Below are 22047 nucleotides of genomic sequence, written 5' to 3' on the forward strand. Positions count from 1 at the left end.
CCCCTTCTGCCCCTGGCCTTTACCTCCCCCGCCGCCCCGCGCGCCAATCGCGGGCGCGCTCGGACCCCGCCCCGCACCTGGGACCCCTCAGCTTTCTGGAAGCCCCAGGTGGGGGGCATCTCTGCCCCCGCGATGGGAGGCGGGGAGAGCCCTCACCTGGCCCCGGGTAGGGCTGCGGGTACGTGGGGGGAGCTCCGAGCCGGCGCCAGCGGCGCAGAGAGGGCGGGGATACCACGGTAGGAGACCTGCGTTCTAATCCCCATTAGTCATTGTTCTCCTGCGCCCGTTTCCCTTCTCCGTGGAGTTAGGATTCCCTTTACACAAGGATTAAAGGCGAGCGTGGGCTCTCTGCACGTTTCACACGCAAACGGGAAAATTGCGAGCAGGATGCCCTGTTTCAAAACTTGCGTACCTACCCCCCTGAGAGGAGGCTTTCTCTCAAGACAGTCCGGATCTAGTCCCAGCCTTCTCGAACCGGCTTGGTGGTTTGGGGCCGAAGGCTCCGTGTGAGAATTGTAGACCACAAAGGCCTTTCTTGACCCTGGTTCTTCTACTGCCAAGACCTTTTCGTGGAACGTATCCTGAGCACCTTTCTCAACGAATCCACTCCACCTGCGCTCCACCACGAAGGCTCACCGAGTTCTTTGGGGCCCAGCCTCTATGGAAACAGTAGGGGCCTAACAGAACAAGGTCACGGCAGTGGCCCCAAACCAAGCACCAAGACCCCTCCCTCAATCTTAGTTTGCAGCCCCAATCTGTGGTATAGGGTCATTTTTGAAAGAAGCTGGTCCAGTCCACTGTGGACGGATACTTCACTGGGCCCCTCCTAGTTCCTGCTTCAATAGAACAGGTGGTAGCTTCCCACTGACCGCTGGTTGGGCACGACAGGTGGAACAGCCTGGGAGCCAGGAGCAGAAGTGGGTCTGGCTGCCCCACCTATACTAGCAAGAAAGTTAACAACCAATTCTAATCTGGGGCTTAAATACATCCCTGTCATGACCCCCTCCCCGATCCTTGTGGGAATGTGGACATTTTTATTTGTTTTTTTTTTTCTTTGGCTGCACCCTGTGGCTTGCAGGATCTTAGTTCCCTGACCAGGGATCGAACCTGGGCCCTGTGAGTGAAAGCGCCAAGTCCTAACCACTGGAGCACCAGGGAATTCCCAATGTGGATGTTTTTAGATGGGGGCAAATCCCATGAGGAATCTCGGTGCCACGGGCTATCTTAGACAGTGTTAGGACAGGTGAGAGACTCGTATAACCTTGGAGATGACCAGGACTTACGCTACCATCTCTCACTGGCTTGGGCACATCTCAGAGTTTTTTAAAAAAGAGGAAGTGGTGGTGGTGCTGTGTGAGTGGGATGCTAAGTTAACAGTCCATATCAAGTCTTAGAAGCCACAGAGAGGACCTAACACCTGGATGGTTTGTGGTGGAAGGTGGACAGGCTCTGTGTTAATTCATGGCAATTTCTTCCCAGGCCCTCGACTTCTGGTTCTAAAGGATGAAAGGAAGCTGCTCCCTCCTTTTAAGGAGCAGAGCCCTAAGTAAGTGTGATCCGAACAGTTAGCTAGTTCTGGTGGTGATACAGGCGGCGCCACACATCAATGCACAGGCCAACTAACTGATAAAATTTTTTATTTCACTTTTGAGTTTTTACACTTTTCCTGATTATTCCGTGTAAGGTGGAAACTAGAACTGTTTAAAAGACATACACAAATCGAGTACATCAATAACCGGGGTTTTTTCTTTTTTGCTATACTATTTTCACAACCACAGGTGTGCTTGCTAGGCAATATAACCATCACAGAAGCAAACGTGAGGCAGAATACTGGTGAGGAAAAACAAAGCAAGAGAGAGCTACCAGATATACAGACAGGCTCGTTCCACATTCACTACTGCGTTTTCAAGCGCCAAGTATTAACTGCACATTTTTGTTCAGCTAGAAAGGAGAGGGATTTTTTTTTCTTTTTTTTCCTTTTGGTTTGTTTGAAATCAGTGCATGAATGTTTCTCATTTCAGCAGATGGACAAACAGATGGACACTACGGCTACGGGGAATGTTCGGGGGGGGGGGGATACTGTGAGACTGGTAGGCCTGGCTATTCCCAACTCTCCCCATCGCAATGTTCATGCAACTTCCCTGCATTACAGGGTCTTGTTGAAACGTGTCTGTGAACTTGACAGGATGGGTACACTTGGGAGAGCTGGTGACAGGTGCTAACAAGCATCATCAGGGCTGGCTGCAATGTAAGGAGAAACCATGGATAGTTAAAAATACTTTTTTGAGTCAGATCTTGGTGTGACTGAAGAGCAACCACCGTTCTGAGAACTGGAAGAAGACAGAGCTGAGATGCGGGAAGCTCTTTTCAACTCTCTGAAGCAAGGCTGGCTCACCGAAGTGCTCATCAACATCCCTCACCCCCTCCAGGTCCCCTGTCCCTGCTCATCTAGTACTAAACAGTGAGCAAAAGGCAAAGAGAAAGAGAATGCACAAAGAAAACAATGTAAGGAAGCTGAAGGACAGAAATTGAGAGAGAGAAGAGAAAACCAAAGTCAATAGTCAAAAAGGACAGTGGGAAAGAATGTTTAGATTTCAAAATTTTAAAGCCCCGAGCCAGGAAGAACCTAAAGACTGACTACTTACTCCTCAAGTGAAAGGCAATCTCTGCAGAACATTATTCTTAAAGATGTTACCCAGGAAACAGATAAGGCCATTCATAAGATACACGGCTTTTTTTTTTTCCTTCTTGAGCTCGTGGTTACAGGGAAAACAGATTCCACTATGGAAGCACAAGTTGCCAATCAGTAACATGCTGCTGTAGGAAAGGGGCTGGAATCACGTGTGGCCTGTGAGCACTGGACCTCTGCATGGTGTCCTAAGCCAGGTATCTGCCACCAAGAATGTTAATTTCTGGCTTCGACTGTCCTCAAAGGAAGACACTGTGGCCATCCGCAGTCATGAACCTTTGAGTGGCAACAGCCCCAACGGGTCAAGTGTCTACAAGCCCTGAACAGAACAGGCAGAATCACTGTGAATTACCATGAAACTCGAATGCCAAACTAGAGGTGTCTCACTCCAAGTCCCAGTGTCACAATATAATCTCTATAACTTTCTGTACAACTTTACAATGGAACTGTGTTTCACTGACTGTTTTGAATTGAATTAAACTTTCCAAAAAGTTACACATAATTCAGGTCTATTTTGTTTTCTACCAGTAAGAGTTCTGCTAAATTACAAAACCCCATAATCACAGTGTTCAGTTTTTTTTTAAAAATTAAACACACAGTAATCCTGTCAATGTTCATCAAAATCAAAACTTCAGAATGCCGTGGCATTTATGTGACCAATCTGAGTTTTAGATACAAATACCAGCTGCTTATCCCATGGACCATTTTTGCTAGGCTGAGGCTGTGAAAAACTGAAAGTCGACGTACGATTCTTTTTTTTTTTTTTTTATCGCACAAAGGGATATACGTGGAGGGTACAGAGTGACACTGAAGAGATCACAAAGCACAACAGACATTAGTTCTCTCCCTCCCCAGCATCTCCTTCATCTCCCTGGTTTTCCGACGTCCACAGCTGCAAAAGAAAAACAGAGCTATAAACAAAGTAGGGCTACTAAAAGCTTCCTCAGGGAGGTGGCCCAGTGTGTATCATCTCATCTCATTCAACTGTTTAAAATTCTTCCTATATTACTGCAGACAGTGATGGCAAAGGTCAAAACTTCAGTAGGCACTTATAACCAATTAAAAAACTTAACTACACTTACAGGGTACAAATCCCCTCTTGAGTCTTAGGCAAGAGTGAATTACGAGGTAGAGGAATGGGAATAAGCTATAAGCCCTCCAGAAGCACTCATGGAATCAGCAGTACTTACAGTGAGATTGTCCCTAAGCAACTGCATGATCAGGGTGCTGTCTTTGTAAGACTCTTCATTCAGTGTGTCCAATTCAGCAATCGCTTCATCAAATGCCTAAAACAAAGAGCCTTCAGCAAAGAAGTCACAGGTTCCTTGGAACTAGTTTAGCCCAATGTTTTTCTGCTAACAAGTGACTATCATTTCTCTTTCTGTACAGTACTTTGGGGGAACCTAGGTCATTGTTACCTTGTTTGCTAGTTATGTCAGCAAACACATGATGCTGGTTTACCAAGCGTCCACCAAAAATGACAAAAATTCCTAGATATGACCTTTACCTATTAAGTCAACAGGTATTACTGTTAACCCAGCACACTCATTCTAAGCAAACTCACATGATTTTGCAATTACCAAAGACGTTTCTAGTAATCCGCCCTTTTTCTTTAAGCTGAAACTCAAAAGGTCTGGATACAAGGGATAAATGGAGAACAGAAGTTCACACCACTAAATCTGATTCAATTAAGCGATGGAACTTTGAGCATTCATTTCACACATTTTTACCAACTAAAAAATTTTAAAAGAGTGTGCATATTGAAAGACTACAAAAATATGTAGAAAAGGCAGCTGGGTTACCAAAAGAAGACAGGAGGTAATTCAGTTAACAAAGAAAACAAGATATGATTTCCTTCCTTTACAAGCCATAGCCTCCAATCTTGGTACAAGGATGACAATGTACAATGCAGTGGAGGCCTACAGTCCAAAGCGTGACAAAAACAACAAACTACCTTCTCCCTGGATTGTCCACAACCACCCCCAGCCCCAAAAGAGTAATCAAACAACACAAACAAAAATCAGCAGAAGGCACTGAAAAGTCAAGCGGCAATAGGTGTGTATTTATTCCATAAAAGATATATACTCCACCCCCAGAAAAATCTTCACAAAAGTCCAAGAAAATGAGTTATGTTCAGGTAATTAAAAAAAGGTACCAAAAAGCACAAGCAGTTTTACCATGATCAGAAACCACAGAGGGCACAACAATGTAAAACAACTATACCCCAATAAAAAATAAATAAATTTAAATTAAAAAAAAAATTCTGCCAAAAAAAAAAAGAGAAACCACAGAGGGTCTTTCTCACCGTTTTTGCCAGGCTGCAAGCCTTTTCAGGAGAGTTTAGAATCTCATAGTAAAAGACGGAGAAGTTAAGCGCCAGGCCCAGTCGAATTGGGTGTGTAGGCTGCATTTCTTTCTTACTAATTTCAAATGCTTCCTGGTAAGCCTGCTGGGAGTTTGACACAGTGGCTATAAGAAAGATAAAAAATATGAAATGTTGGGTCTTTCACAGATTGCATCATATGCTGGATCCACTATCAAATTATTTTACCAAACTGGGCTGGAGCACATGCGCTATCAAACGAGGGTCAGTGTCTCTACCATTCGATTAACAATCCTTTGTTAAATGTGTACTCTAATCCAAGTACCATATTAAATGCTTTGAGGAAAAACAAAGACCATGATGACAAAGTCTACAAAAGCAGTTAGGAAATACAGAAATAACCCTGAACAAGATAGAACACGGAAAACAATGAGCTCTGATGGAAAAATCATGGACTTCAGAGTCAGACTCAAAGCTGGAATCCCCAACTCTTATTCATTAAGTGTGTGGTCTGGACTAAGTGAAAACCTCTGTGAGCCTTGGTTTCCTTATCAGAAAAAAAGGACAGACTCCCACCTACACTCCTAGCGTTGTGTGAGGGATAAATGAGACACAAAGGAGGCACTTAATAAGGCATAGTTATAATTGTCACCATTACACTAATGCATGTATATGACAAGAGAAATGCATCTCTATTTACTATGATGGTTTCGTTCTACCAAACATTTTGAAGTTTCATCTCTAAAAGAGAGCTACCAAATAATCCTTAAAATAAAGACCTCTTTAAGTGCACTACTGCACCACACTTTTAATGCCCCCCATACGTGCCCCTTAGATACATTTGTCAACTCCCATGACCCTGTTTAACACTGGTCAGCACAATGCTGTGGTCCTTTAAATTCTGACTACAAACAAAGCAAAAACTTCAAATTATTATGAAGACTGGCTCCATTATTGGTCAAATTTCTTAAAAAAAAAAAAAAGTTACTTACTTTGTTTATTGTCTCCAGATGCCACCTCAGAAAGATATCTAAAATAATCGCCTTTCATTTTCAAGTAGAACACCTTACTTTCTGGTTGTGTAGCATTGGGAATAAGGTATTTGTCCAACAGCTCCTAAAAAGTGATTCACATTCTGTTAAGAATCTGGAAATATTACTTACAAGATGTTAAAACTATGTTTGAGATTCAAGATACACACTACCACTTCTAAATAAATTTTTTGGAAGATTGAAAAAAATCATAATTTTCATCCAAAGGTTTTAAATAGTTTTTAGCCCAGGTCATAACAGATGCCAGTATTTGTCTATTAAAAATCACTTTGACCGTCCATAAGGGGTTGATTAAAGTATAGCCACACAATGGAATGCTACACAGGCATTTGGAAAGGTTCTCCAAAAGAAGTCTGGGTGGGGGGTCGGGGAGGAAGCAGATAATAAAAACCATGTGACTCCTATTTTAATATTAAAATAGGTATGTGTACATGCACGGAAATACCTAAGGGAAAAGTCTGGAAGAATATTTATCAAGATGTTAATAATGGTTCTCTAGGTGGTAGAATTAGAAGTGATTTTTTATTTTCTTATTTATACTCTTCTGCCCTGTGCTTTTTTTTAAAAAAACATGAACTTGTATTAATTCTGTAATTAGAGAAATAAAAAAACTTTCCATTTTGGGAGAAAAAAACGTGATAATAGGGCAAACCTGCCAAGAACTAAGTTTCGAATTGATCGGACCTGGGTAGAAATCCCTCCTCTGCTGCTTACTATCTGTATGACCCTGGACAAATGACCTAATCGCCCTGAGCCTCAGTTTCTTCAGCTACACACAGGGAAGCATTAGCCACCTCCCAGCGTACTTATGAGGATAAATGAGCCAGTGTTCACAAAGTGCTTAACACGCTGCCTGGCACGCAGTAAGCACTCCAAAAGTAGCTAATACTATTATTAATAATAAATTCCTTTAAACATTTATGCTTACAACAAAAGCAGTTCTGAAGGAGTCCAAGCTTCGTATACAGAGCAATATTTTCGAAGAGTTGTTTTAGAATGTGGCATCCTGAAAAACTGGTTAAGAGGCAGTAAGTACCATGCTTTTCTTCACATTCTTTCAGATGCTCATAAAAGCTGGTCTACAGTTCAGGAATTAGGGAACTTTCTTGCCTTTGGAATGCATGCCATACTTCATCTGAATACCAGATGTACCTAACATTCAGGAATTAGTGCACCGTTAACAAACCCCCAAATTACCAACAGGCAACAAATTTAGCCATGACACTCTTACACCACGACTCTAACAAAAAGAGCAGCTCAATGCAAAAGCTTAGTTGTAAGGGGATTTAATCAATCAAAGTGAGAAGATGCAGGGGGCAGTAGTCGTTTTAATATTCCTTGCAGACAGACAGGGTGTAACTCCTTATGGGTTAGGGATGAGTACTGCCTGGAGGCTGACAAGCTTTGTACTGGTTTTCAAAAGAAAGGTGTCAAGGGCAGTAACTCGGAGAGGCAGCCAGCAGGGGAGGAGGTAGATCCACAAGTGTGAATTCCTTTTCCCTTCAAAGCAGCCCTCACTGTTCATTTTTACCTGATTTCACCTGGAAGAAAAAGAAAGTTCCCAGTGGGCTCAGGATGTGAGGGAAAGACAATATGATCATGATTTGCTCTAGGATATGCACCCCTCCCATCCAACCCCAGATTGTGGCTCAAGGGAAAGCAGTTAGGAATCAGTCGTCTGACTAAGGCTTATATAAAACACCAGAGAGGAGAAACCCCAAACCACTTCTGATCTGCCTTCGGAATGCAGGCCCGAACTGATGGACACGGCTACCTTTCAGACAAAAACTGGACTCCACGCTGTGCAGGGACTGGGGAGGGGCTAAAAGGCAGGTCGGCTTTCTGCTCCTCTCTCCCCTACTGGAGATGGCACTGCCATCAGACTAATACAGAGAATGGCCTCTCTGTGGCTGCATCTATCAAAAATCCTGCCTCTCTGGCCTCAACTTCTAAAGAAAAGATGGAGGGATGCTGACCAAATGTACCTGTTTTTCAGAGGTCTTTGGAAGGGAGAGGAAAATACTCCATAAGAGACGAGCAACCTCTGATCAGGTAAGAGGTAAGAAAAAAATCACATCGTATGCTTAAAACTTAGCTGCAAATGGTTTGCAGCTTCCCAGTGTATTCAGACACCTTTCTCTCATGAGCTGTTTGAGAGTTCGCATTCGTACATGAAATGAATACTATTAGAAATCGTTGTTTAGAACAGGAACACCGGCCTCTTACCAGAACATCGTTGCAGATGTCCTGCAGCTCTGCCTCGATCTTCTCACGATACTCTTTGCCCATCTGCTGCTTCTTCTCATTCCTCTCTGTTTTCTGTTCGATGCTGGAGATGACACGCCAGGAAGAACGACGGGCACCGACCACATTCTTGTAGGCAACAGACAGCAGGTTTCTCTCCTCGTTGGAGAGCTCGTGCCCCTGCTCTGTGACTGCCTTCATGGCCGCAGCCATGTCATCGTAGCGCTCCGCCTGCTCGGCGAGTTTGGCTTTCTGTACCAGCTCACTTTTATCCATGGTCATTCCCTAGAACAAGAGCAAGAGAAAGAGAGAGAAAGCAAATGTCAGGCTTCGGGGTCCAGGAAATGCACGCATGAATCTTCTTCCAACCCATCTGGAAGGAAACATACCTAAATGGGAAGCATCTACTTCCAAATGCCCTCAGTAATATCGAGCATGAACGCCTGCAGGGTTAGGTACTTTGCTATCGTCTTTTTTACTATTTTGATCAATTTTCCCAACAGTCCTACAGGGCAGATATGTTCACAACAATCCTGCCCCCTCCTATGAGGTGAAGACATGGAGGTTCAGAGGAGGCAAGTGGTGTGCCCAGGGCTAGGAGGTGGTAGAGAGCCAGAACTCAAACTCAAGTCTGTCTCTCGAGTTGTTTTCTTCCACTTTCCTAATCTGCCTCCTCAAAGCACAGAGACAGCTTAATTCTTTAGAATCTTATGTTGAATATATGTCCTTTTCTTCTTTCAAGAATTATCTGGTTTTGCTGTTTTTCCCCAAAGTATGTGGAAAAACACCTGAAGTGGGACGACTGTTTCAATCAATGTTAAAGCAAAAGGTATGACTTTCAGTGTTATATTTGGCAGTGCCCATGAAGCAGCAGGTACCTAAAAAACAGGAGCCATTTTTATCACATCTTCTGCAGCGCACTAAATTTGTTACAAGGACACACTGTCCACGAGAGCATAGACTTGAGGCAGGCAGATTTGGCTCTACCCAGCACCAGCTCTGCTACTTACAAGTGGCATGACCTTGGTCAAATCACTCAGCCTCCGAGAGCTTCCGTTTCCTAACTGGAGAATAAGAATATTCCCAACTCTCCAAGGGCCACTGTGAGGCGCAAATGACCTCATCTATGTGAAGGCACTGTGAAAAGTCTAGACGTTATATACAAATATCAAGCACTAACTCTGTACGTGGTACAGGTTGCAGGAGATATGGGTGTATTCACCAAGATGCACAGCAACAGAAATGCAAACCATGATTGAGTTTGCACAAGTTTTCCTGAAATAGACAAAAGTCTTAGTGATTGCACTTTATCATTTTATCAAACCCTCTATACACCAATCAGTGAATACCTCTTAAATAACTCACCTCATCTTAGTCAATTCCCCACTATAATAATCACCATAATAGAGTGCAATAATTTTTGGATAACACGTAGCTAAAAAATTATTTATTAACCAATAAGAGTTAGTTTTATGTACTGTTGGTTTGAATTTCAATTGTACATCCACCTGTGCCACAGTGTAAAAGTACACTAATATCTTAAGGTGTAAAAAGATAAAATACTACTTTAAAGAGTGGTAAGAATATCAATATTTTTAAAACAAATTCTCTTATCACTTTATACATTGTATCACAATTTAAGACTGTGGGGAAAAAAAAAAAAGACTGTGGCTTTGCCTCAAGTCATTTCTGTATTTTCAAGGGAGAAATTCTACAGACAGGACCCTACCACAAAAAAAAGTTTAAAAAAAAAAAAAGTTTTATTAGATGGAGGACGATTTTAAGATACACCCTAAATCTAGACAATTCAGAAAGAGTTGGTTCTCTAGTTCAGAACTGCGAGTTTTCTTCCCACAACTTATTATCTAAATCATATTCAGAGCTGTGTCCTATGTAAGGCTCGCTGATTCTAACCTTACACTCTGAAGCAGATCTCACCTTGATCCGTCTGACTTCACCCACATCACCAGAATGAGACTACAACAGAGATAATAATCCATCCACTCTCCTACATTTCCCAGCAACCCTTCTGCACTTCGGAGGGGTCATACAGCTAGTTCTGTCCAATGAAACATAAGCATAAATGACGCTACTTCCAGGTGTTGAAACTGCAAAAAACCACGTGAGGCCCTCTTCTCTCACAGCAGCCATGCGATCTAGATGGTGCTGTCACAAAACAGCAGTTTCTGTAGCCTGAGTCCGTGAGTGACCATGCAGTACAGAGACCCCTGCAGGCCCGCACTGGACGTGCAACGTGAAGCCACTGAGATGTGGGGGCTGCTAGTTACCACACACAACACAACCTGGTCCTACTCTAATACAAAGTCCATCGCAAATACACTATTCATCCTCTTAAAATTATATACTTCCTCCATTCGTCTAACTTTCTCAATCGTAACATCTTTCTGATCAGGATACTATCTCCATCTTTAAACAACCCTACTTTATGATCCCTAAAAGTGAGAGGCAGAGGGAAGCCAACTTTCAACGAACTTCAGAAGTTTTCCAGTTTGCAGACTAATTCAGAGTTAGAAGTCACCTAGTGGCCCACTCCAAAGTACAGAAACAGCACCTGTGCAACTCTACCCAGGAAAGATTCCAATTAATAAAAGTCCTGGTCAAAGCCAATTCAACGCTAAGCTATCCCTGCAGTATTACAAAAGAGTAATAGAGAAATGCAATTAGCACTGCCTAAGGGATGCCATGAAACTCTTTGGCTCTACCAGGCCCCTCAACTAAGGTCCCCTCAACCCCCCGACTTCTCTTCCCAAACATTAAAAGTTAAATCATCTCTCTCCCAAGAATCCTGACGACTCCTTGGGAACTCCCAAATGTACACGCCCTATTTCTCAAAATAAAATGTGGCCTTTCTCGTTTGGGGCCAACTATTTCGGGCTTCTTTGGGATCACTGCAAAAGCTCTTGGAGACTGAGAACCGTGATGATATGGTAAAACTGAACGCATGCCTTAAAGAATGCAGTCATCTATTTAGAAAACTTTACACACACACACACCCCCAACGACTCCCAACAAACAGAATCCATAGCTAAGTGTCCTGATGCCTACTGCTTACATAACTTTTGACTTATATAACATGGATTTTGAAGCAGCTAGACCAATTTCAACAGGAAATGGGTTACACAACACCCAGCGTTTGGAGGAAGGCAGCAGACAAGGGAGAAATGAAATTGTTCCTATTTCTACATCCCTAATAAACCTCCCATCCATCATCTTTCCCTAGTCCCACTGCTTTCAGCCTCTCGTTACCTTTAACCTTCACATCTGCTCTCAGACCCATTTTAAAGTTCTGATCAAGTCACGTCCTGCTCAAAATCCTTTACAGTCCCTACTACTGACAGGAGAGTCAGATTTCCTCCCCTGTCAGTGAAGGTTTTCCAAGCTATCTCCCCAGGCTTCTCTCAAAATGGTTTTCTTACACGTGCTTCTCCGTCTCTGTGTCTGTGCTCACCAAGCCATCCCTCTGCCTGGAATGTCCTTTCCCGTTTATTCTGCATATAAAATTCTTCAGAGCACGGCTCAGATAGCATCCCCTCTATGAAACCTTTCTTAGGCCGCTTAACCTAAGCTGTCTAATCAGACAGCCACTGGCCACATGTTAAAACAGAAACGTCTCGGATATACGGAGTTAATTTTTTTGTCGGGGGGGGGGCCCACACTGCGCAGCTTGCGGGATTCTAGCTCCCCAACCAGGGATCAAACCTGGGCCACGCGGTGAAAGCGCCGCATCCCAACGACTGGACCGCCAGGAAAATCCCTGGAGTTAAATTTTTTTAATTACGAAAATTGATTTCATCCTTTCCCCCCATTTTTAAAATGCAGTTACCAGATAATTTTAAATTACGTGGGACTCACATCCTGTGTCTATTGGACAGCACTGCTCTGAGCTGAAAATATTCTCACAGAGCACTGCATCTATACTTCTCTTAATGTCTCAGCACATTTCTTCAGCACTACAATTATCTGTCTGTATCGCATACGCCCCTTCCCACACCATCAACTCCTTTAGGGCACACCCTCCGCAGCACCTCGCACAGAACTGGCATGAACAAATTCTCGCTGAATGAGCGAGCAGATCCTAAAGCTACAAATTTGGTAGAGTTCTGTCTCTTCTCAAATAATTCAAAGCACCTATTCTTCACAAGCACATTACGTCCTCATTACATCCGTACCTCACTCCATGTTATCTCTGCATCTGATTTCAAAATTACCCTTAGTCATACCCAGACTCTTACTCAGCAACTTCGGATGACTCTCTTTTGGCTACTCCACCCAATCTAAACTCTTACCTGGCTTGCCAAGTCCTTCATAATTCGGCTCCTCTGTATGTATTAGGCTTTCACATCCACTGTTCTCCAACATGTACCTTTCTTGCAGGCTGGACATCACCGAATACCCTTAATCATCATGCTTAAACCTGTCTGAAATTACTTCAGTAGTTCCCTTCATCTAGAAAGCCCCCCGTTTACTCCCTGCCTATGTAAACTCTATCCATCCGTCTAGGGCTAGAAAGCCTTCCTTGAATATCCCAGCCCCCACTGATCTACCCTGCCCACGAATCCAAACACACTCGTAGCCTCTTACACAGTCCAGGCTTCTCTAGGCCTCTGTTCTATATGTTCTATGGTCCAAGTAATGAGTGGTATACCACTTACAAACAATGTTACATGTTATGTCCCCAAAGGAAAGCTTCACATTCATTTCTCATCTAATGCCTAAAACTTTGCCAAGTATAAAACTAATACTCAAGTAAGTATCTGTGAATTTTTTCAGCAGGTCATTACTGGGAGGCTACCTGTATGTGGTGTGGCAAGAGGCCTGTGTGTAAGCGCAGAGGCTGCCACTACACAGCCGTGTGAGCTCGGTCGATCTCAGTCTTCCAACCTCTGAAGTGGAGGCAACAGCAGCTACCTCAGGAGAGGTGCTCTGAAGATGAGGTGCAGGGAATCAAAGGATGATAAATGTGGAAATCTTTTTTAAAAAGTGCATAGTGCACAACAAATTGGAAGTACTGTTATTCCTCTCATAGTACCTACACATCACTGTTTTAGCCCATAAATGTGAGCTTGGAATTAAGAAAAAAAGAAGACAACCCATGAGAAGGAAAAACAAGTCTAATCTTGTACAGGAAGCGAATATGTTACGATGTAATATTCCTGATAAGACTCCACCCCTCAACGTCCTGAAGAATGGACACACTTGTTAACTGTAACACTTTCTTTTATAAATTTATTTATTTATTTTTGGCTGCACTGGGTCTTCCTTGCTGCGCGGGCTTTCTCTAGTTGCAGCGAGCGGGGGCTACTCTTCATTGCGGTGCGCGGGCTTCTCATTGCGGTGGCTTCTCGTTACGGAGCACGGGCTCTAGGCGCACGGGCTTCAGCAGTTGTGGCTCGCAGGCTCTAGGCACGCAGGCTCAGAAGTTGTGTCGCACGGGCTTAGCTGCTCCGCGGCATGTGGGATCTTCTCGGACCAGGGCTCGAACCTGTGTCCCCTACATTGGCAGGCTGATTCTTAACCATGGCGCCACCAGGGAAGTCCCAACTGTAACACTTTCATTCATTAGTTCCTGATTTCATTAAGAGGTGCCAAGTAGTGATGGTTTATAATCAGGGCCTACTTTTCTCCTGAGACTTTTGAACTGAGGACCCACCAAGAAAAACACTGGCAAGAGGGCCTTCATTTGCTCCTAAAAAGCCTTAAAAGGCTACAGTCTCCTCATCAGGCTTGGCACTAACGGTACAGAGTCAAAATACCAGAGGGGACAAATGTACGAGAGGCCACAAGAGGTCTAACCCTGCGGTAGACCAAGAGATTTCCCAGATCAGGAAGATGCTGACATGCTCTCAAGCACGGGCGTCTATCTCTCAGTCACTGCAGGCAGCACTTCAGAGGACTGGGGAGCATTTGCTGATTAAACCGGCAACTGCTTAGTGGAGAATGGGAAACCGTCTAAATATCCAACAGCGGAGTGGCTGAAAAGACACAGCTGGCACAAGATTACATGGCCGTCAAAAGAAGGGATTTAATGTCTTAGAAAGATCTGTTACAGAGGTACGGAGTGGCGGGAGCTGCACAACAGCCTTCCATTTTTGTAAAATATCCCCTAAAGAATGTTATGAGGAATAATTTTAAAGCTGCCCATGAAATAACAAACAGGATTTCCCTCAAGTAAATGAAACCCTAAGTCAGACAGTGAATGCTAAAACAAAAGTATATATGAACCAACCTAGCCCCTCTATCTCAACCCTTTGCTTGAGGGATATTTTTCTAGCCCAGGACAGAATCCTGAGAGGTCATTTCCCAGTGGCCAGAAGGAGATATCCAAGGACAAGAAGGGACAAAAATTAAAATAAAAATGACTATCCACTGCTAATCCATATTTAAAAAAGCACTGCAAAGGACCTTAGGAAATGTGGCCTTGAGAAGTATTAACTTTCAGCTATGTTTTGTTTTCAAGGAAAAGAACATGCTCAATTCTAAAATACTGAGCTTTAATTGAGTTTAATAATTTGCTAGAAATTTAAAACGAGGATTCCATTATCAGGTGTCAGGATTACTGAAGCTCCGACATGAAACCCATATGACTGGGACCTGTTTTTAGGAAAGCCCTACATACAACAAATCCGGGCTTCTAAAGAGGAATTAGGTAATTTTTAAAATAATGTCTCCAAATCTCAGTTTCCTCAAATGTTAAAAGGAAACATTAATAGCTATCAAATAAGATGATATACATAAAACGCCTAGACAGTACTGGTCAAAGTAAAGGCTTAATAAATAGGCATATATTCTCACTCTTAAGCTACATCACAAAAATACAATGTATATAATTTAATGTGTGTTGAAATAACTGCAAATGAAAAAACTACCAGTATTTCCAAGAACTCTCGTTTGGAGTTCAGAATAGCACGGTCCTCCCCTCAGAGAGCTGAAACTCTCAGGGTAGGAACATGAGAAGGGAGGGCAGACATACTTAAAGATTATAAAGCTTCCCCTTGAAGGAGCAACCAGGTAGAATTCAAAGGAGGAGGTTTAGTTTCAAAGGGGCTGGGTCCTGACTGGTTTTATGGGTTGGAGGGGTTCTGTGTAGGACAGAAAATGGGGGCTCCAGGAAGGGACAGGAAATACAGATGTATGAATAAAGTGCATGTATGTTTTTTTAGATGAAAAAGAAATCACAGGCCAAAGTAGATGAGGAACTGAGAAGAGTTAAGAATCTGGAGAGAGGAAACTGACAGGAGCACCTTAAAAATCTAGGCTAAGGGTGGGAGGGAGGGAGACACAAGAGGGAAGAGATATGGGAACATATGTATATGTATAACTGATTCACTGTGTTATAAAGCAGGAACTAACACACCATTGTAAAGCAATTGTACTCCAATAAAGATATTAAAAATAGAAAAATCTAGGCTAAAAAGTTCCACGGGGTAAGGAACTGACAGTAAATCCTGAAGAGCATCCACGGACAGACCGCCCCAGACACAGCACCGTCAAGTCAAAGTTACAGTCCTGGAGTTACTCTGCTGAAGGAAAAGCAGATGCCAAACTACTGTGGGAGGGACTGAGAGAGTCAGTGGGGCCAGGTGTCTAGTGGGTGTTACCATGAAAAAATGAAGTACTCCTGGCTCTCAAAGAATTTTAATACTCAGTGAAAAACACCGCTCTAAAAACGGGTCTGTGTGCCATTCTACACACAAAATTCAGAGTCCTTTAATAAATTTAATTCTATTCACATGCTTGCAGGCTCTTTGTTAGAAAATGAAACACAGCATGTCTAAAATACAAAGGCAATAGCTCTGATATCCTGCCAACACTGAATTGTGGAGGGAAACATCACTTCTGCTTCAAAATCCCTTCCTTCTTTCATATCAATTGTTGAATATCATTGTTAATTATGTCCAATTAGCCAGAATTAAACCTGAAACAATGGAGGTGTGAAGTGATATGCCCAAGCTCATACAATGTGAATCAATAGCAGACATGACAATAAATTGACCTCTTGGCTTGAAGTGATCAATGGAACAGAATAAAAAATTAAAATATGCTAATTCTGATTCATAAGGATAATCCAATTGGTCAACCTTGTGAATAAGTTCAAAGGCTTTGGGCCCACCAACATAATGGAACCCAGTCCAATTTACCAGTACTACACACCAACTCCATAGATTACCTGATCTCTTGCGCATCTCAGTTTTCTCATGCATTAAAATAGGCAAATCTACCTAAGAGGGTTCTTGTAAGGAGTAAAATAGATCACGATGCAAAACATTTAGCACAGTCTCTGCACACTTTAAGCACTAAAATGGCAGCTACAGTACATTCCACACAGAAGTCTACAAACGGTCAGCAAGTGAAGGGACACTTACTACACACCTCATTTCTTTTCAATCCAGATGGCTTTCCCTGAGACTTTTAAAAGGAAGGCACATGTTAACTTACATATGCCTATTTCTAAAGTAGCACTGATCAGAATTTAGTGTAAATGTCTTTGTTGGCTCCCACATTGGATTGTGAGCTTAAGGTAGGAACCCAAACTTCTATCTTTGGGCACCCAACATGTAGCACAATGCCTGCCACACTGAATGTGAAACTACCTGATCAACTGATGCAGTTTTTTAAAGTGAACAAGGCTGCTATTTCCTATGTGGACAGAGGTAAGCAGACCACTTCTGACCTATAAAATACAGACTATATTTAAACTGTCTTAGACTACTCTTTGAAAAAAGCCATCTCAGCTCCAGTCAGGAGACAACACTATGCTCTCTGACCAATCGTTTCTCAGGTACCCATTGTTATATCTCTAGGTTCAAACTGAGTTTCAAAAAGCCCTTGAACTCCTCTATTTAAAAGTCCAACCAATTAGTTATACAAAAAGCCACACCAGCTTATTGGTTTAGTAAATAACAACAAAATACCCATCATTTACGGTCTGCCTAAATGTGCAAAAAGTTAGGGGATTATATCAACTCCTTTAATCATAAGTATCCTAAGGGGCAGGTGTCATTGTCCCAATAACCTGTTACACAGGTATATTTGGTACATGCTCTTTCCTCTGTGCAGCACCGCCTCCTAAAGATCAATATGATTCTTAATGATTACTTAAGGAAAAGAGAGAATGAACACTTTTTTGAAGAACCATACAAAGTTATTACAGTCAGGTTTGAGAATTAGACTTAATTTATCTAGCTTTAAAAATCAAAATAAAATTAGTTTATAACAGCATATGTCAAAAACTCATCAGACTGTCAAACAAGCTTTAAGGTGAGCTTTGTGGGCAAACAATAACAATGGCCGGGGCTCATATCAACTTTATTGTCTCCTCCAATCTCTGCTCTGGTCAAGGCCATTCAGAAATAACTTTTATTGTTGGGTCTCTTAGGGAAAACAATGAAATAAACTAACCAGTACAGGAAAAAACTTCCACAATAGAGGGCTGGCCAGATTATTTTAAAGTCACCTTACTAACCTACAGTCTGCTGGAAATGCCTTGATCTGAAGGCCATCAATCAATTTCATCTCATTGTAAGTATCAGAAACATATAATTATGCTTATGTTAGAAGATCTTTTAGCAGAGAAAGCGGAAAGATGATTGGCTTTTAGCATACACATGACAAAACAGAAAGTACTTTCATCCATTTTTCCTCCCTAAATTAAGTAGTCCCTTTAGAAAAATCCCCTCAGAATCCAGCTCTGTTAGTTTCTCCATAATGACACAGAGAAGACTAGGATCTATTCATGTAGAGACCAAGATGGTTTTAAAGCTTAAAAATTGCTATTATACAACTAATTTCTTGCCTCCTAGCTAGTGTGAATTGCGGTCACCTGTCCTTAGAAAAATGTAGGAACCTAGGAACTTAAATTCCCTTTACAAGTAAATTTTAGTTCATTCTCTATGGTACCCTCATTTAAGGAAAACTGCTTAGTTTAATGCCACTGAAATAGTGGATAGCATAATAGGACATTTTAATTTAGAATTCTTTCTCTACTTACGTAGATATAGATACTTGGTCCTGACCAAATTCTACTAGAACCTAGGATTGGATAAATCAGTGTGCCACAAAGTAGCTGATGAATCTTCTCCCTAGTATGAAGCAAATACTAGAAAAACTGGGTTTTTCACAAGCTTGCTTCCTAATGCACACCAGCAGTATCCTCCCTGTATGCCAGAATAAATATACTACCGCCCCCCCAGAAACTACACTATATCTATTTCCAAAAATAGCTAAAATTCCTGTCCAAACACATTTACTTGAATAAGATACAGGTAAAGAAAAATTAACTACTAGATGGTATTCACATGAAGAATATACATGTGTTGTTCTACCACAAGTAGAAATCTATCATTAGAGCCAGACTGCCTGGGTTTGATTCCTGGCTCCAGCACTTACCCAGTGCTGGGTGTGTGTATGCCCCCAGGAAAATTATTTAACTTCTCTGTGCCTCAGTTTCCTCAACTGTAAAATGGGGCTAGCAGTACTTACCTATCATTGGCTGTTATGAAGGCTCAGTTAATATGTGTAAAGTGCTTAGAACAAAGCTTGGCACATACAAATGGTAGCTGTTATTATTACAGCTTGATGCTACCTCATCAGTTGATGAATAAATCATATGGAAGGACTTTGTATGTGCCTATGCTCTATAGCATATATGCATATGTCTTATGTATATATATATGTATATTCAGGAACGTAGTCAAGCAACATTTATTAAACATCTGGTATATCTCACACCCTTATTTTAATTATTGAGTTTGTCACAATAATACATCAAAGACTATTACCATTTGCACTGATCAGATGAGAAAATGGGCTCAGAAAGACTGAAGATGCTCTACACAAAACTGTTCCAGAAAAATGTATCGTTTTTTGAAAGCAACATGTATACAAAGTAGAATGCAACCAAGGGGGAAAAAAGCCCTTAACAGTGAACTCTGTGATGAAAACACAAAACCGAAAGCTTATATTTAACAATTTAGTCTGTAAAAAGGTCTCTTGACAACTCTGGAGACAGAGAAACCAGGAACCAGAGATTAAGCAGCACACTGAAGACCACATTACTATAAAATGCTGCAGGCAAGAGCGGAATCAAACTTATCTGACTCCAAGTCCAGTGCACTTTCTGCTTCTATATCCATAGCCAAATGGGTAAAATGCACTTTTTGCAGTGGCCCAAACCTCTGGAGACTCTGCCTCCAGAACTAGCATTAGGGGAATGTGCTCAGCCTGGTTTTGTGGAGGCTGCTTCCCTGATCCACAGAGCTCCGGTTCTAAAATGGCTCCAACGTAACACAAGCACGGCATGATGGGAAATGTACAGAAGATTATAGGGTAGGAGCTGTACTCCAGGGGCTGATAGGCCGTAAATATTTGCTACTGATGAAAGAGGAGATTCAACCTGGAAACCAGGTGTGTGGTCTAGGTCAGATCATCTCATTTCTCATAAGAACTTCATCTGTAACATGGGTGAATGGTTTCTCATCTCATTGAAAGGAGAGGCTTGGGAAATAATTCAGCAGTTGCTACTGGTTTATAAGCATTCCACTGTGAAGATCACCTGTAAAATTCTAACTTGAGTCCAATAAAAGTGACAGGTTTTACCCTCACCATGTGTGCTAAGGACACAGATCCTAGAAAAACGAGGGTTCCGGCAACTGATATATTCCTAAATAAGAAATGGGGTGCCCTAGAAGCAGTCAAGAAGGAAATGACTGAGCATCATTAACACATAAATTTCTAACATGAAAAGGCAAAGAGCTGAGTACCCATGTGTCTAGTTCTATAAACTGCATATGTGTGTGGTTTCATACGAACAATTGAGACAGAGTGAGAAATGCAGAAAATTTTTCATATTCTCCCAAGTGCTTCATCTTTCTGTTTTGGCTCCTGTGGCCGCCAGATTTTATATGTTCATAACAACATCTTGCCAGATTCTGTCTCTCACACAGGGCAAGCAAAATCAGAACCTGATGCTGTGTAGCCTTACCAAAGGGAAAAGCAGTGACGACAAGGACAAGAGACAGGAATTTTTACAGAAAGGTTGGTGAACTGTCTTACCAATACTGCCACCTTTGAAAACCCCATTACACGTGAGTTCTCCATTTGCAGTAGACAAAGATGTACTCATCTTGTGCAGAAAAGGGGCCTAATCACTCCCACCCCTTCGCCACCACCAGGGAGGCCACCAGGAAAATTTCAGTCCTAAAAACGTGCTAACATACAGTATGGGGGAATTTGGGGCGAGGACACAAAAGACTCTGGCATTAAATGACGGTAAATACCGTGGGAAAATATTCCGATTCTCAGCTTCCGACATTTTTTTTCCTGGGGATCGCGCCTGACTCAATAATCAGTTCCAACAAATGCATTTTCTTGATTCAAACCTCAACCCTGTGCCTCCCAGGGAATCTCGGGTCCTGCCAGGCTCCCAAACCAGCGAACGATGATGAAATGGCTTTACTGCAAAGTGGGAGGGGGTTTTCCCTCTGCTCTCTCCCAAGGTTAAACCCCTTACCCATCCAGAGGGAGTCCAGCAGGGGCACTGGGGATCGAGAGCTCGCCCGCATTTGGTTACATTTTCATTTGTGGAAACCGGAAAACGAGGAGCAGGGGTGACAGGGCTGAAAGGGTCGGTTCTGGCCGCTCAAGGCGCAGGGAGGGGTCGCGCGGGGATCGAAGCTGGGTAGTGAGGGAGGGTCGGCTCGATGTCCCTTCCAGCCCGGTACGGTGCCGCACCCCGCCCGCCGGGCGGGGACGCAGGCGGCGAGGGCGGCCCGGGCCTCTCCCAGAACGAAGGGCCCGGCCCCGGAAACAGGGAGGGGCCGCGGCGAGGCCGATCCCGCGTCGCAAGCGGCCGCACGGGGCCGAGGAGGCCGCGCGCCGCCGCCCCGAGGGCCCACCCGCGGGGTCGACCTCGTCGCCACCGCCGCCGGTGGTGGGGGAGCTTTGGGCTCGGGCCCCCGGGGGCCCCAGGCGGACACCGCGCCGCACTCACCGTGGGAGGACTGCAGGGGAGCAAAGACGCTTGCGAGCGGAGCGAAGGAGCGGTGACCGCTTCCTTCCCAAGCCCACTCCTCCGGCGGCGGCTGCAGTGGCGGCGGCGGCAGCAGCTACCCCGGCTCCGGAATCGGCGGCGGCGGCGGTGGTGGCGGCGGCGGCTCCACTTCCGCTCCGGTCACCACTTCCGCTCTGGCCCGAGCCCCGCCCCTGCACCGCCTCCTCATTGGGCCAGCGGCGCACGGGGTTGCCCCGGCCGCCCTAGAGGGGCGCCGACCGAGGGAGGAGGAAGGAGAGCTGAGAGCTGGGATGCTGCGGCCGGGGGAGGGCGGGGGTCAGGGCCGGGAGTAAGGAGGAGGCGGGCGTAGGGGGACGGAAATGGGGGCGGGGAGCGGAAAGAGAAGGTGGAAGGAGTGGAGGCGGAGCTGAGGGGGAATCTAGAAAGGGGACGTGTGGGAACGAGGGAGACTGGGCGAGGTTTTGGGTTCGGCGGGCCTGAGCCTTAGGCTTGGAACTCGCCTGGGTCATGCTCAGAGTCTCCGAGGTCATCGGTTCCCACCCCACCCAAAAAGTAATCTTCACGAGGTCGGAGGTTGAAGTCAGTCCCCTTTTGCTGTGTACTTTGGGAATACTGGATTTAGGGAAGGACAGACATTGCTCATCCCTAAATTTAAGCTTAGCCCTCCCTTCAGTCCTTCAAGGTACTGATCATTTCCTCCTTTTGTGGA

The 22047-nt window shown here is 43.7% G+C and overlaps 1 protein-coding gene across 1 annotated transcript; it reads right to left on the reverse strand.

Moving 5' to 3' along the window:
* Positions 1-1620: 1620 nt before the first annotated feature.
* YWHAB (tyrosine 3-monooxygenase/tryptophan 5-monooxygenase activation protein beta) lies at positions 1621-21527 on the reverse strand. The gene is made up of 6 exons (XM_079945264.1): positions 21318-21527; positions 8291-8593; positions 6005-6128; positions 4995-5158; positions 3880-3975; positions 1621-3581 (listed from the first exon to the last, which is right to left on the reverse strand). The coding sequence occupies exons 2-6, from the start codon at positions 8588-8590 to the stop codon at positions 3525-3527; spliced, it is 741 nt and encodes a 246-aa protein (XP_079801390.1). The 5' UTR covers positions 8591-8593; positions 21318-21527; the 3' UTR covers positions 1621-3524.
* Between the last annotated feature and the right edge of the window lie 520 nt (positions 21528-22047).

The sequence above is a fragment of the Stenella coeruleoalba genome (assembly GCF_951394435.1).
Source record: "Stenella coeruleoalba genome assembly, chromosome: 15".
Lineage (NCBI taxonomy): Eukaryota > Metazoa > Chordata > Mammalia > Artiodactyla > Delphinidae > Stenella > Stenella coeruleoalba.

Coding starts and splice junctions, on each gene's coding strand:
- YWHAB (XM_079945264.1), bottom strand. CDS start 8,590: ATGACCATGGATAAAAGTGAGCTGGTACAGAAAGCCAAACTCGCCGAG. Junction 6,129..8,290: donor ACATCTGCAACGATGTTCTG/GTAAGAGGCCGG, acceptor ATCACTTTTTAG/GAGCTGTTGGACAAATACCT. Junction 3,976..4,994: donor CTTGCAGCCTGGCAAAAACG/GTGAGAAAGACC, acceptor TCTTTGTTTTAG/GCATTTGATGAAGCGATTGC.